General features: G+C 39.8%; 1 protein-coding gene across 1 annotated transcript in view; it reads left to right on the top strand.

Moving 5' to 3' along the window:
- FAT4 (FAT atypical cadherin 4) overlaps nt 1-16,701 on the top strand; it is a 129,783-nt gene that overhangs the window by 77,831 nt on the left and 35,251 nt on the right. The window contains exon 7 of the mRNA XM_051794431.1: nt 15,123-15,303. Coding sequence (XP_051650391.1) covers nt 15,123-15,303 — 181 coding nt within the window. The remainder of the gene's footprint in view (nt 1-15,122; nt 15,304-16,701) is intronic.

The raw sequence follows: 16,701 nt of genomic DNA, 5'->3' as shown, positions 1-16,701 counted from the left end.
CCTCTACTGAGATCTTGTTGAAGAAATTGCACTCTGTGGAGACAAGAGATGTTTTCATGATGGTCTGAAACTTAACTGGATAGAGATTCATAGCTGAGTTGAATGGAGATCTCTGTGGGGAGACCTGGGCTCACCTGATGTCAAAGGGAATTTGGTCTCTGGAAATCAGGATTTTATTCTTATCTCCAGTTGTCTGCTATCAATAGTACTCAGTAAAGATTTAGATAGGCTGATTTTTGCCCTGCAGCAGTAAGTGATCCTGCCTAAGTCATGGATGGCAACAAAAAACCCAATAGAAACAGCAATATGATGTTGGCATCAGAAATGAGCAGAGAGATCAAATGAACAGTCAGAAAACAACTATGGACTACTGAGTTAATATTACTGAAATCTTACCCCTGAAAAGTAATGAGAACTTACATTTCAACATTTTCATTTTCTACTTTGCTTAGCATCCTGTCTTACATTTGCTCCACAATGCCAAATGTATTCCAAGTTCCCTCATTTTAAAACAGGATGTAAAGTCTTGTTACAAAAATTAATTACTTTCACTTGAGGTGTCCAAGCACAAAATTTTGGGTTCAGATTTTAGTATGAATATTAATAACAAAGACATCCTGCATCATATTCTGAACTGATCTCCAGTCTCCCATGGTTTGATGGATTTAATTTACTGCAGAACTTGTTCTTACTTTCTAATAGTAAAAATAGAACCAAACCCGACTTGTTGACAAGTGAATACAGTTTTAGTTTCTGCCATACTCTGTGCAGTATCTTGTGTCAGTGACAGTATCTATGGTTTATATTTTCCTATTGCAGCAGTGCTCAGGTATTCCACAGTCTCAGCTGAAGCTGAGAAACACAATTTTAGGACTTGACATATCATTTGTCTTGTACTTTGGCTAGAGATACTGTATGCTTTATGGTTTTTGCACTGGCTTTCCATTATGCTAAAGCCGCAAAATGCTCACTTGTGACTTGGACTTGCTTGGGCTTGAACATCCGTATGTTCCTTCAGAAGCTGTGGCTGGATTTGTGAGGGATAGCAGATCCTTGATGTCTGTTTGTTCTCTCAGTCCAAGCTGGCAGAAGTCAGTGAAGACTGTACAAAATGTATTCACTGTACATACAGTGTACCTAAAGGCTGAACTGATAAAGGGTGTCGTGCAGCCAACAATTATTGTCCTTCTTGGAAGAGAGAGGGGAGCAAAGTCTGCTCTAGCCCACAGCTCACACCACATATAAGCCACGAGTCTGGCAAGAGCATACTCTTGTCCTAGACTGTGGTTCCTAAAAAAAATATGAAATCCAGGAGATTTAACCAACAGTTAAATCCAGCAGTCCCAAATGAAAATATTTAGTTGTGTCGGGAGATCTCTGGGGAGATGTTAATACATGAAGTGTGCATGGGACCTTTGCCATAAAGTGGCTGACAAGAACAGCAGCATGTTTAATGATTTCCTGTGCTTAAACATGTAGATATTACACTGATTAAACACTGTATGGTGCTTCTTTTTTACATTTGCTGTATTCTTATAAAGCTAACTCGCAAGGTATTACACCCTCCTATCAGTGTTAAAAAGCACTAGTGTGTTCAGAAGCAGCTGTTCAGTAGTAACTTTAGGCTAAAATTTTAATGTGCTTGAGTTTACAATCTGACTAATCCACATATGGTGTGATTTGAGATAGTTTTCCACCAACCCAGTGAATAATGTTAGTTATCATCTTGTGATTACACTGAAGACTTCCTCTAAATTCATGCCATCAAAGAATACCTTGAAAACTATATTAGCTGTGATTTATCTAAGCTAAAACATCACAGGAAAGTAGAAGTCTTCAGTAGAAGTCAATGTCAGAAGTTACCTTGGTTTCATGGAAGCGGGATATGAGCCATAGGCACAGTAGATATCCAGGTGGTACCACACTGACTGTTGCTACTCAGTGCCTGTTTCATTAACTGAGGTATTTCTTGCCATATTAGCAAAAAGATGTCAATGACACAACCTTGAAATGGATAAGAACAATGTTTTGAGTATTTATGTTCTTGAGTGGCTCTTAAATGTTTATAAAAGAAACTCCCATAGGCATGTCAAGCTCTTTGTCTGATGTAACTACTTCTTTAGTGTCTTAGTTTGTGTTGGTTTGATAATTCTTAGAAAGAAGGATTTTACATAGACACAATTAATCCAGAAACACAAATGCAAAACAGGTAGTGTTCTTCTGTAGGGAGACTGTACCTGCCAAATTGTTGAAGAAAGGAGACTTGTCTGAAATTCTCCACGTCCATATTATCTTTGAAAATGAGTCAAGGAAAAGGTTATTATCCTTTGCACTTTGAGGTTGGCTTTTATTTGCTGTAATAAACATTCTTTCAAGTTGTCTTTCGCAGCCCAAGCAACAGTCTTGCCATATATGGTGCATCATACTTAAGGTTGTGGGTTTTTTTACAGATAAAAATCATGGTACGCATCCAGATGCAGTTAACTGTGGAAAAGTCTGGGTGGCACATCAAGAACAAAATTCTGTCTGTCCAATCCACTTCCCACCTTTCTTAGGCTCTGCATCTCAATTTTTGTAGGCTACACTGGCTGGTTTAAACTATTCAAACATGATATCCTGCTCCTACAGACGTCTATGCCAACTCTTCCTGTTCTTTCCAGGAAGCAGACACAATACATTAGTTAGAAGCACCTTTAGACACAAGAACTAATGGATTCCCAACTTAGTTTTGGTGGTCTTCCTGATCTCCTTATCCATAATCAAGGATTTCTTACATTTCTTGTGTTTATTTTCACTTCATCAAGTTGTGACTGTAGGTTGTTGCAGTGCTACCTTAGACTGTGTAGGGGAAGTTGAGGGAAGAAGGATGATCTTTAATTTTTGATTATTTTTATCTCAAGGTGTCAGTCCAATACACCTTATAGGTTTTATAGCATGTATTGGCAGTAGATACACTGAGTCCAATAGCCAGTGAAGGATTAGGACATGGTAAAGTGTGGAACCAGAAGGGCTGCATGGGATGCAGTGCCTGCACCGGCTCAGAGATCTCTGCGCTTTTTGACTATGCACAGATGTGCTCTTTCAGAGCCCAGATCTCCATCCTGGGCATGTGAGAAGAATTGTTGAGTTATTAAGAGCTGAGCTGCTCATAAACATGCTGAGCAGGTCAGGTGGGGGACCACTGGTGGGACCACATGCTCCAGCAATGGAAATTCGGGCAGTTGTTGAAGAAATGCTTTCCCAAGCAAGAGCTCCCCTCGGGCCCAGAGAAGTCAATCATGATATATGCATTGTCCTGGCTCTGGCCCAACTATTCCTTGGCCTTTCCTGCTAATCCTCCGCCTGGTCCTCAGGGTAGATCCTGGGTCGGCAAAGGGTCTTCCCTCTGCCCTGGGGGAGGGAAAAGACTGACAAAACATTTTCTGGCGCTTGGCTCAGTGATTTGTGGCCATGCAGCCTGCTTTGTGCCCAGTTTCCACAGGACAAGTCTGCACGAAGGTTTCTGATTTCAACCTGAGTTTATCATCACTCTTCCCTCACTTCTGCACTTCTACCCTGCTCTCACTACTGCTAGGTCTTGGACACTAGACTGCTACTCCAAGCAGCAGGGATTTATGAGGACGTGCAAAGCGTCCATCACTAGGAGCATTCAGCATCTTCCAGAACTGTACACCTGTGACTTTGGTCGACAAATAAAACATAATTCAACCCCAAAATTTAGCCATCCCATTTCAGAGCCCCTCTTGCAGCACAAGCTGTAAGACCAGAGTGCATGAATTATAAATATAGCGACAGGCAAAATGATGGACTGTGGAATAACAGGGTAGTGTTTGGATTGCAGATGCTCCCCCAGAATGTCTGCTAATATAAGCACTGAGAAACCTATACACAACTGTCTGAATGTGTCTTCATGGGTCTCTTTCTACCACATAAATCTGGTCTGCTTTGCTCTACCTTTCTTCATGGCAAAATGGTTGGGAAAAGAGACTTTCTATGGATTTTTTTTCACCCCATCTGGAGGGGACGCAGCACTGGGTAAACATTCAACTCTGGCAGCATGACAAGAACTGGTGCAGCTGCTTTTATCATCCGTGTCTTTAACTCTTTGAGCAATTTTCTGGACAAATGTTAGCATTCCAACGGTCCTCCTCCTTTTATTTATTGATTGCAGGGATGTGGATAGCACATCTGGAAACCTGCTCACTGCCCAGGACTACTGTTTAAATAAACTGCAGCCACCATCTCTTGATTTGGTTGGTCAGAATGGCATGTTGCCACAATATAACCAAACTCAAAATGTGATGTTTCTAATTAGAAGCTGTGTTCCTGTGTTTTTTTTTTTATTTTATTTTCTTAAATAATCTATTTACTGATTTAGATAAATAGTCCTGAAAGAAATGAATCAGTGGACTGATTATTATATTTAGTTAGCTGTTCTTTGTATACATCCCTGACTTGGATGAAAAACAACCATATGTTTTTTCTTTAGGAAATGTTGGTCTCCAACTTATGCATTCTTTCCTTCAAGAATGTAGGAGGGCAACCAAATAGGGAGGTTATATCCTTTTCAGGAATTCTCTTCTGAGCTAGGCTTTTGGTTCCCTTCAATCCTAAAATCAAATGAAACCTGACAATGTAGCTGTATTGTTTTTTAACACATTTGAAAATGTTTCCCTGTTTGGGGTGACAACTAAAGGACAGCTGTATTTTTTCGTAATGTTAAGAAAGTCTTGAGACTCAACACTATGTGAGATTTATGTGACTGGCTTGAAGACATTTGTACTCATCCTGTTTTCTTAGCAGACACTGTATGTCTGCTTAACATGGAGTCTACAGTGTAAAAAAATGTTGCCTGAAAAGAATGATTATTATTTTTAAAACTAATTTAGCTCTTGTTAAATTTTGGTACTGTCAAAACAAACAAGCAACTCACAAATTTCAGTTAGAAGTATCCTGTCCTCCATGCTGTCTGTACAATGTCTAAATATACCCATCACTTCAGGCTTCAGTGAGCTAAATGAAGCTGATGTGTGCTTACCTTGCTGCTTAGCAGTTTACAGAATGATTACTCTCTTCTATGGTCTTGTTTTATGGCACAGCTGTTTCAAAATGAATTTTGGGTTCTGTCCCAGCTCCATTTATTTCCTTGTCCTTATGAAAGCTCTTCCTCATGTCAGTGCTATCTATTTGAGACTAGTTTTACTGGTTTGCTATTTTACTAGTTTTATTATTTTTGCTCTTTTAATACTGGTCCTAAAACTATTGTTTTAGTAGTTCTGCATGACTTCTTAATTAATTTCTAAATCGTGCAGCAGGAGAACTGAAATGGCGACACTCATCAATGAGTTCATAGTGTTCATGTTGTCTTACCGTCATCTAAAATCAGGAAAGAGGAGAATTGAGGGTGGCATGTTGTGGGAATCTAATAGCAGGGTCTTACCCTACCACAGAGCCTAGAAACTGTTAGCACTGATAAATTTTTCTCTAGAAGGCAAAAGCTCCAAACACTGGGTTTATGTCAAAGTCAGTCTGATGTCCCCTAAAGAGTAATTGTCAGGGAAGAGAGTGTATCTATGTCTATATGATATGACACATTTACTCCCCAAAGGAGATGAGGACTGATGCCTTAAGCCCCTAATGGTTTTTTTATTTTTCTAATATTGGTAAGCCTTTTAAGTTTTATAAGTAGGTTTTAAAAGCAGCAACCCCCCCCCCTTTGTCCCTTGTCCCTTTCCCTTTCCCTCTAGCACCCTTGTTTACACATTCCTTAACCCTCTTACCCCATTCTATGCTCCCTATATCAATCCTACTCCTGAAACCAGTAGAACTGTTTAGTCTTTTGTCAAGGCAAGGCCCAGATTTGTAGGCAGAACAGCATATCAGGGCCTAAACCACAGAACAGGGTCAAGAATTAGGTAACTATGTACCCTTTGTGCTCTGAGGGGATGAACAGAGGGTCCCGAAATGCACCCCAGGCCCATTTTCAGGGGGTGGACCTGGGGCAGACCAGAGTAAAAGCCACAGGGTGGACACATCTGGGATTGGATGGATGGTATTATAAAATGTAACATCTCAGGCACGGCCTGTGTGTGTCTTGTAACATCTTTGCCTTGGGATAATAAACCCTTTCTTATCTCACCCCTAATTAACTGCTCCGGAGATTTTTTTCAGCACCAAAATACCACGGCAACAGGACTTTAGCCCATCCCTTCAGAGAACTGCCCTATGAGATGCACAATACAACCCCAGAATACCATTTCAGGGATTTAGTCTTCTGTTTGGTCTTAAACTTTCATTATTAGATCACTATTTTCAAAATAGTCCAGTGAGAGTCTCTGGACTAAATCCAAGTGAAAGGTTGGCAAAGGGCTCAGGTTGGCCAGCTCAAGTTGAAATAACTGTGAAAACAATGAAAGATTTTCAGTCAGGTTAAAATAATGCATAGAACTTCAGCTTTTAAACCAAGTCAAACTAGTTTGGGAGGTATATGTCTTTGGAAAAAAAGGTTCAGATACATTTATTCATGTTTGGGAGACAAACTAGAAAATAATGCTTAATATGTAAGATTTGGTAAACAATCAAAATTTTCAGAGAAGAAAAGATTTTCTGTTTGTAAATTTTCAGGTGTTACACTTTCTCTCTTATTTCTTCATTCATCCCTCTTTCTCTGATTAGTTTGGAACTTTTAAATGAAAATTAATTTTAAATTACTGTCCTTTTGCCTACATCTTTTTTCTATGAAATTCCCTTTTGAAGGTGCTAATGATTTGACTGAATGTAATCTCTTTTGCAGAAGAATACCTAGAGTAGTTGTTATGCTGTGCAGTTCATCAGCCTTTGAGAAATACTGAGATTTTCCCAGTCTTGGTGATCTTAAACCATTTTTTAAATTAAGTGTTACACCTTATAAATTGTAAGCCTACTAACTCAATCTTCAAATACAATTTCAGGAAGCCTTAATTGCAAGGATAAAACAAGTAAAACATGCACATATGGTCTGAGCAGTTATCCTGCTGGTTAATCTTCTCTATTTATACAGGGTGTTTTTAAAGCGTAATTCAAAATTGTGCATTACAGGAATTTCGCTGTGGGATATTCAGGAGTCACAAGCCGTCAAAAATTTGCCGTAGTCAGCAGTCCCTGCAGGAGCCAGCTTTTCTGTTTTTTTTTTTGTTTACAGCAATAACTTATAACAAGGAGGAGTAATTTTGTGGTTTTAAGAAAATATTTTCTTAAATGGCTCTGCCTTTCTTTTAGGTTGCAGTTCCTCTTTCTTGAAATCTCACTTGGCTCACAAGAGGCCTTGGTGGAGCACGTGGCTATGCCCACCCTCCCACATGGGCACAGATCATAAAATGGTTTGGGTTGGAAGGGACCTTAAGGCTCATCAAGCAGGGACACCTTCCACTAGACCAGGTTGCTCCAAGCCCCATCCAAACTGGCCTTGCACACTTCCAGGGATGAGGAATCTACAACTTTTCTGGACAACCTGTGCCAGTGTCTCACCACCCTCATAGGAAAGAATTTCTTCTTTGCACTGTTATAACCAGTCATTTGCTAGGTGTTGGTATGAACATTATATTCAGCGTTTTCTGTAAATGTTCTTTTTTTGAAATGTATTTGGTAGAAGGCAACTTCTTGCTCTGGAAATAAATGCATTTCTGGCTAAGAAACCTGTGGTACCTGTGTGTCATTTCTGAGCACCATCTCTGATGACCTGTACCTTTGATGTTAATAGATGACAAGTGTGTGTCAAGGGGTTTATGGCACCTGGAATTAATGCTTGTGCTTTTCGTGGAAGGAGAAGGAAACCTGAAGGCCATGAGGCTCTCACTGCCATCTGCTTATGTCAGCATCCCTGTATCCAGCTTACACCATGAGCAGCAGAGCAGGCATCTTCTAAACCTTTCCTTTGTACATTTTAAAATTTACTAGACAAAAGCAACCCTGGGAAAAAATTATGAACAGGAGGAATATATTACCTACCACCTTTCAGATGTGTAAATGATATTTATGATAACACGTATGTGCCAAGAGATTATTATGTGGAACAGCCTGAAGTTGTGATAAATATATACTATACTTTTGCTTTATTGCATGTGTTTTGTTCTCAGTCTGTGTCTCCTTACAGTAAGTCCAGCTCTGTAACAGTGCTACAGCATTTTTTTCCTCTCTCTGGGTAAACAGCTGCAGGTAACTCCTCCTGGTCAGAGGAAGAGAACGAGGATAGGAAAATGTATATATACACCAGAGGACTTGAAACTGCCTCTGTGTGCCTGCAAGTCCCATCCTTTCAACAGCATATTAAATGTACTCCAATGTAATGTTGTCCCTGTTGTGAAGCTCCAGAGCTTAATGAATTCATAGGATGAAGCCAGTATTTTGGTATCCAAATTTAAAACCCATGTGGATAAAACCAGATGAGAGATCCAATCTTGCATCACTATTTGGGACAAGGTTTTCTTTTACACTCTCCAAACAGGTGTGAGCATCTGTGTTTGTGCACGTGCATCAGAGTGGACATGTCATTGCTTGAGCAAAGTTGAACTCCGGTCTAGTGATTAGTTTTATTTTTTCTTTACTTTTGATGTTTTATGTTCTCAAATCTAGTTCTGCTTTCTCCCAGCTTAGTTAGACTGCCGGATGAGGGATGATACTGACTTTTATAATATCTGGTGCAGTATGGAAAATCCTTTTTTTTTTCTTGTTATATAGTCCTTGCAAAAGTACAGATCTGTCCCAGTTGTCTATCTATTCCCTTGGGGTTTGAAGTAGAAGTTCTGTTAAATCACCTTTGGCAACAACTGCTACTTTGTACCTAAATATGAGAAAAACTCTGATTTGACACACTCAGAAATTTTGAAAATCTGAGTTCCTGCATGGTCTCATTCACCAGTCACCTACTGAACTGAGAGAGCAGGGCTTTCTTCTAAACTTGTTATTATCTTTTTTTATTAGCTACTTATTTCAGCTTTTGTCTCAAAATAATCTAGACTCACCAGTTTTTTTAAGACTTAACATGGAAGCCTGTGGTGAAAAATTGAGTAAGAAGAAAACAAAGCACAGTCAACATACCCAGCCAGGATGAATATTTGTGGTGCAATCTTGTAAAAAGAACTACTTCTTTTTCTCATTTCACATGCACAGTTACTTTTGTATTCTTAGAAAATAAGTTAAAGTCAGCCATGTTCCAAATCAAGCCTCGTGTGCACTAAAAATTCAAAGTGTAATGGAAGCTAGTTGCATTTTCATTTAATCTAGCCTCATATTTATTTTAAAACTCACCAGTTGTGTGAGGCTCAGCACACTCTGTTTGCATTTAAATGCATTTAGAAAGATTGGCCACTTTATTGTGAGAAAGGCCTTGTTTACTTGAGGGAAAAAGTTAATGCTCTGTAATAACACATACAACTCCTAGTCCTGGGACTCATTCACTGAGTGTTTGACTGGAGAAGTGAAATCCGCTTTGTTGCAAAGCAACACGTTTCAGTGAGGCAAAAATTCCATTTCTGTTAAATCGTTTCCAATTTTCGGGATAATGATGTGTTTAATTTACCGCAAAACATGGTAAACTGCCTGCAGTATGAGTCTTGATTAGTCATTTAGATTCATTTTATTTAATTTTAATCCTTTTTTTTTTTCATTTTGGTGAAGTGTATCTGGGTTTTTTGCTTAAGTTTGTTGTTAGTTTTCTAGCATATAATTTTGATATTTTAATGCTGGTGAAAGCCTTTGAGTTCCTGTTTTCTGAATGATCATTTTACTATCTGCTCTGCTAACCATGGTGCAGACAGGACCCAGAAGCCATTAAAGCTTCAAACAATATGTGGATGGTGTGCTGAACACGTTCTCCTATTTCTAATTTCTGCTGTGAGCCACACAGTACCACACAGCCGAGATAATTTCCAATAGCATCATCTTTTCCTGAGCTTTGTTGAAAAACCTAAGTTCCTTCGCAAGTTTCCTTCCATGGTTTTCTCTTACTACTTCAGTCTATGTACTCTGATCATTCCCCACTCATCCTGGTGTCCTACTGCAGTGTGGAGAGCTGAACATGTACCGGAGCAGACGGTGCCATGTGTTTGGGATTACAGGCAGCCAAAACATCTTACCTTCCCCATTCCTCGGGACAAGGTGGATGAAGGTAGCACGTGGTGCTCTCTTCTTCCAAGGTGCATGTGTAGACCAAGGTGAAAGTGAAAGCAGTCTTTGCATCCCTTGTGGAAGACTTTGTAGCTTGGAAGCATTAGCACCAGTTAGGGGAATGAGTGACTTACGATGAGTTCATCCAAAAAGGTTTATTGTCCTCTCTTTGCTGGTTATCCAGATGCGGAAAAGTACAAATTGTCAGTTTAAATGGTATTTCTCCCTCCCTCTCTCTCTCACCTTCCTGCATTTTGTTTCCTTTCTTCTACTTGTGTTGCTGCACATGGCCATTATTTTTCGTCCCCCTTCTCCTGGACGGAGAGAGAAAAACATTGAAAGGGCTTGTTATAACTTCTAAACTGACAAATTACAAATATCATAATATTTTCTGTGGTGATAAGCCACAAACAAGCATTGGTGAATGGGGTAGGAAACCTGCTCATAGTTCTTTGCCAGTCCCATCTTGCTGGGACAAGAGAGATCCTGCCCCGTACTCCTGCCTGCCTGACCCATGTTCCCCATGCTGTTTCTTCATGTCACTTCCTCAAATGTCCTGTGCAGAGACAGGGACCACAGCCCAGCACTGGCCAAGCCTAAGGTGGCCTCTCATAACCTCCCCCTGTAACTCACCCTCCACCGTGGGCCTCTGGGGAGCAGGCTCCCAAGGTCTGCTCCTTCTCTTCATCCCCAGACACATGTTTACTTGCAGATGTAAGCAAAAAAGCTGAAATTTTTGGAAGAACATCCGTGGGAAGCAATTTTCCTCCTGAACTCAGTGTTACTATTTTGACACTATCCCAGGTTAATCTTTATGTCAACAATGACATTTGGACATTTGTAGGACCGTCTGCTTAATATATATGTACTGCTGTCACCTAGAAAATAAGCTGTTCAGTTCACAGAAACAGACCACTCTACACAGAGATGGGATATTCGTAATAATAAAAATGCATTAATGTCATAGTCTTTTAAATTTTAAAGGTTTGATATGCACTGAACAGAAACAGTCAATCTGATCTCTCCCATTTAGTTCATGTAGTTAACTTTATGGTCTCTAGTTATTCATCATTTGATGGTTCTTTCACTCCTCCGTCCTTCTAGAATTTTTTTTTTTCCAACGTGTATCCTGACCCTCTGTGAGATATGGTATTTTGGGATCTGGAAAAAAAAACCTACTAGTAGTATTGCACTACAGAAATACTCTAAATGAGGAGTGTCTGACAAAGAAATAGTTGCTGCTTCTGAGAAATAGTTCAGACTATCATGAAAGATTATAGAAATTTTAATGCAAGTTCACTAAGGGAAAAGTGTATGTTTCTTTGTGGCTTTAGCTCTCAGGGCTGTTTGTAAGAGTACTCAAAGGCTTGTGTGGCTGTGTACAACAATTTTAGATAGGTTGTAACATGCCTGGTTTAGTAAAAACAGTTTGGGGTCATCTTGAGTGTTTGGCTAATATTGCAGAATTTACACAAAATTTACCACACTTATTTATGCAAAATATTAAGTGCAGTTTGAAGAAAATAAGGGCTGATGCTGTAGCATAATAAGATAACTGACTTGGGGAAGATTTGCTATCGAAGCATAACTAAGAAATCTGGGAACTCAGCCTGACCATGGAAACTAGTTCTCTCACCACAAATATGACATGTACATTTTATGAAACCTGCTTATTACCAAGGGCCAAATTCTGTGGTCCTTATGCAAGCACAACTTTCACTGGAAGTTCACTGAGGATGGTAGAATTTGGCGCTGAGCTATTTCTTTTCCATTTGAAATTATTCATTTGTAATTTCCTCTTCTTATATTTCTCAGTAACTGCAGAAATGTGAGCTAGTCTTTTAATTTCAAGTGAATAAAAACTTTGAGGACTCTCTGTAAAATTGCAACTTTATTTTTTGGTGTAATAGAATAAAGGGGTAAATTTGTGGACGTGATATTTTACTTAAGGGGAAAAAAAGCGTATTTGGATAACTACACAGACAGGAAACCAGTGTAAATACGTGAGTTTTTCCATCTAAGTAAGATGAGAAAGGTTTGGGGGTTTGAATTGGAGAGCAGTGTCTTGGGATGTTACAAACAGCTGAATTTATATAGGACTTGCGGAATGTTTCTGTGAGCACTATGCAGCCACAAGCTAGCATTGAATGAGATCTGGGTTACTTATGTTACCCCAGCTAATTTTGTTAGTATGGCACTCAACCATGGCTGGTTTATTCACTTTGAGGCTGATACATATGTGCCCATACTGCACTATATGGTGCCTTGTAGACACTTCCAGGCAGGAAGTGGAATCGGAGAATGAGGGCATGGAATATATAGGGGGCTGAGGCAAGGGCTGGGGTTTGACGCTTGGAGTGTTTGTTTGTTTGGTACCCTTCAAATTCAGATTCCTTGAAGAGGAAAGAGAGCCAGGGCTGGTGGGAGTCAAATAGTTGGGTCAAAAGCTGCTAATGTCAGTGTGATCCTGAGCAGGATAATATCTATAGTCCACAAGGAGCTATTACATCTGGCATCTCTTTTGGCTGTTTTCATTAACTGACCAAAGATTCAGTAGCCATGCAGAAGGAAGAACAAACCCAGCATTTTGCTGTTGATGTCTGTCCACACGGTACTTTGCCAGCAGATGTGAACATGTTCTTCCCATTCTCCCCTTTCCATCAGCCCTGTGAGCGTAGCTGGTGCAGCACCAAGCCCAAGCTCTGGGTCAGCCTGCAGAGCTGTGCTGGAGCCAGTCCCATCACCCCAGCCTTGGGTTACCTATGGAGTTGCTGCCACTTCCATTCATTTTTGTGACTAAATTGATAGCGTGAATTTTCCAGCATTGGCTTTGTCACAGCAAATACATTTAAAACAAGGAGTTTCAGGTTTTAGCTGTGAGCTAGCTTTCTTTTCCAGACTGAATTGCATTACTGATGCTCTTTGAATGTGACTTACCCAAGATTAATTTCTGAATTATGTATAAATTGTTTAATCACCTGTGAAACTTAACAGCCTTCAACCTTTCATTTCATTAACTCTGAGATGAATGTCAGTAAAATGTGTTTGGAAGGCCAGAGCTTGATGACACACGCAGCAAACACCGCCGAGGACTCTCTTTCGTTTAGTGCAGTAATAATAAACACTTCACAGGCAATATTTCAGCAATCAGGAAAACTTCTGCAGGATTTTCTATCTATATGTGTTTGGCTAAATGACAAAATGGGGAGGGGAAAAAAAAAGGGCTAAAAAATGAGTCAGACTTATTGCCTTAATGTAACCCTCCTGGCTGAAAGTGTATTAATTGGCAGAATGAATTACCTCAGACTCGAGCAGAGAAAGGCCTCTATTGTGTGCGGCCATGATGTGAAACCTACACTTGTGGCTCGCGCACTCTTTCCTCGGCATCGCGATCTTTCCCGTCTGATCGGCATGCTTCAAATTCAGCCTGGTGATATTTATAACACCTTTCAATTGGAAGCTCTGTCATTCAGCCCATTTGCACATTAAACCAAGTTGCTGTGAAGCATTTTGTGGTGGAAAGCCTCCTTCCCATGCAGAAGCTGCTCACAACTTCTTCCCAGCAATGCAGTGTGGTGCTTCTTCAACCTGCAAGGGTTAACATGTGGGAAAATGGGTCGTTATTTCTTCTTTTATATAAGAGTTTTGTGTTTGGAGCCCTTGCCAGGAGCAGATGAGACCCAAGAGCAGAGCCTGCCTCCTTCCCAGCCCGAAGGTTGGGTCCAGCAATAACCTTGGATAGCAGTGACCCAATCATCTGCTGGGTTGGAAGGACGAGGGCGGTCACACAGGGCTGCCTGTGTTCCGTCAAATGACAGCTCCATGTAATATGTTTGCCTCACAGCAAGGACTCGACCACTATCTGGCCCAAAGCATTTCATTATTGTCTCTTTTTTCCCAGTCCAGCAAATGTTAAATTGTATCTGGTTTGAGATTGAAGGGGAAAGAGATGCAATTTTGGGTAAAACAGGCATGGTCATCATCTGTCTTTTGAGTAAAAGGGGCCATAACTCATGCGTTTATTCTCTGCTATCACTTGTTCCTTCTCCTTCCCATGTATTAAAGAAAGGAATAGTCTCTTTTTTTCAGGGACCCTCAGTGAAGAATTTGGTTAGCAAAAGATGTCTTTCTGATTCTTGGCTGAAAAGAAATGTAATGGACTGACAAAACTAACATGAACTTGTAAAACTCTTCATTGTCTTTTTTTGGATTTGACAAAGGAAAAGCTTAAGAGAATAAATACAGAGAGATTGCACATGAATAAACATGCTATTTCTTGCTCATTGCTGCTCATCGGAGTTAAGTTTAGAATAACGAGGAGGATGAAAGCCGTAGGTTAAATAAGTTCAGTCCAATTTCCCGTAAGCCAGTATCCCATCAGAGTGAGCATTATTTGCTGCTATAGATGGTTGCTTCTATGGAGAAAATGAGTCTGAACAGGGCTGGAGACTGTGCAACCCTCTCACCCACTCCGAAAAGGTCTCCCCGGGTCAGGGGTGCAACCGGCAGTGGAAAAGCCGTGCGGAAATCTGTGTTTTGCCACAGTTTCCACTCTATTTGTTCTGCGGATAAATAAATTGAGGGCTGGAATCTTCACATCTGTCAGTGTGCCACCTTTGAAGGTCTTCTCGCAGAGAAATAGGAAAGTCAACCACATCTTCAAACTGGTCCTAATTGTTACAGGAAGGCTGCTGAGCAGTTCCAAGACCATCTTTTTCCACTGAGCTTGTATTACAAAATATTTCTGAAATTAGATGGAGCAAGAAGAATAACAACTTTTTTTTTCATCTTTCACAACTTGTACTTTATGTCAAGATGACTTTGAAACAAACCTGACCCTGTCCTCTATGGTGAACTGACTTTCTTGCTCTGTGAACTGTGACATGCTCGAGTGCTCAGCTCTAAATCAGGGCTGGCAGACCTTCGATTAGCATGCTGGTATTTGTAACCTCTGGCACTTTTATCCCCATTTCCCGCAGGATCTCCTGCCCTCACTGGCACTGGAACCATTGCTGTCACAGTGGATGATGTCAATGACAATGTCCCCACGTTCGCCTTTAACATGTACTCTGCCACTGTTCTGGAGGATGCTCCTACAGGGACAGATATTTTGCTCGTAAACTCCTCGGATGCTGATGCTTCTACAAATGCTGTTATTAGGTAGGTGTCTAACACCAACATGCCTTAAAGCTGTAAGACACAGTAGAACGGATGTATATGTGTAACTAAATTATTTTGGCAAATCTGTCTTTTTATTGTTTAGGCTTTTAGAATTATATTAAGCACAAGTAGAGTTGCAGGGTTATTTTAATTTTTTACTAAGTGAAAAGCAAACGAGCTTAACTAGCACCTGCACCCACTACCTGCCTTGCTGCTGCATTCACACCTTTTCATGTAGTGAACAATTTTCACTAAAAACCAACAGGCTCCTTGAGTAAATTTTTGGTCAACTAATGTCTTCAGTTTAACATGAAAATTGCACACGGTGAGGCATATGACATTCAGAAAAACAGTAAAAAGCTAGAATTTGGCATTTTTGCTCTAAATTCCAGCTCTTTTGCTGAGCTCAGTTGATGGAACTTAGCTGGGCGCTGGGCTGAACACTGGCCATTCCCAGTGTCACAGACAACAGTAATGAGGATACTGAGTGGCAGTGACAAACCTAAGATTTTTCCACTGAGGACTGATATGTTGCAAAATGGAATGCAAAGCAGATTTGTATTAGTTATTAATCAGAAGGACACATAGGTAACCTTATCACATTTAACTGTTGTGGCTGCAAACATCACTGATTCCAAACTTACAAAACAGGATATAAAAGCAGATTCTGTATTTACTTTTTTGTTAGTTCACCTGAGTTCATTCTTCAAAGAGCATAAGAATGCCACTGTGGTTGTCACTTTTCCCCTAAAGAAAGGAAGTAAAATAAAACAGAACTATGTTATGGCAAAGCAATGTCTATAAAATACTCTAATATTTTCTTTCAAACTAGTTACAAGCCAAAAATAGAAACTTGATGTTTAGGAATCTTTAGATAATTTGAAAATCATCCAGAATTACCATTTTTTAAATTGTGAAACAATGAAGCTTTTAATTTTATTCCATCTTAGTCTAAGAAACTATTTCTGGCAGCTCCTTTAGAAAAAAGAATTCCGTGCAAAGCATGAATGATTGTAATGATTGTGTCCCGTAATCAGAAATTATCAGAGTGCTCTCAGATTTCTTTACTGTGCTTGAATTTCTTTAGTATCTCTACCATTAGTCTTTGTCATTCACTCAGTACCTCATCATAGAATTAGTTGATAAAAATACTTTTTCCCTTCATAAGTAGCTATTAAAAAATTGTTTTCAGGTTTTGTTTTACACTCTTTCGACTCAGGAATAGACTTTGTTTTTCTTGGACAGAATTTGTCCAGATTCAGCATTTAAAGTAGATCTTAAAATATGACTGGTATTACAAAACTGGTGAAAGCCAGAAGAACCAGAACATAAGGTCATCTTGTCAGAGGTGTTGAACATTTAGAATTCCTTTTCAGTCTTTTTAGACTCTGTTTCAAA

Source organism: Manacus candei, unplaced genomic scaffold (assembly GCF_025592945.1).
Source record: "Manacus candei isolate 608988 ecotype Guabito, Panama unplaced genomic scaffold, ASM2559294v1 h1tg000039l, whole genome shotgun sequence".
Classification (NCBI taxonomy): domain Eukaryota; kingdom Metazoa; phylum Chordata; class Aves; order Passeriformes; family Pipridae; genus Manacus; species Manacus candei.
Note: the sequence above shows the minus strand (reverse complement) of the source record. Positions and strands in the feature narration are given on the sequence as shown.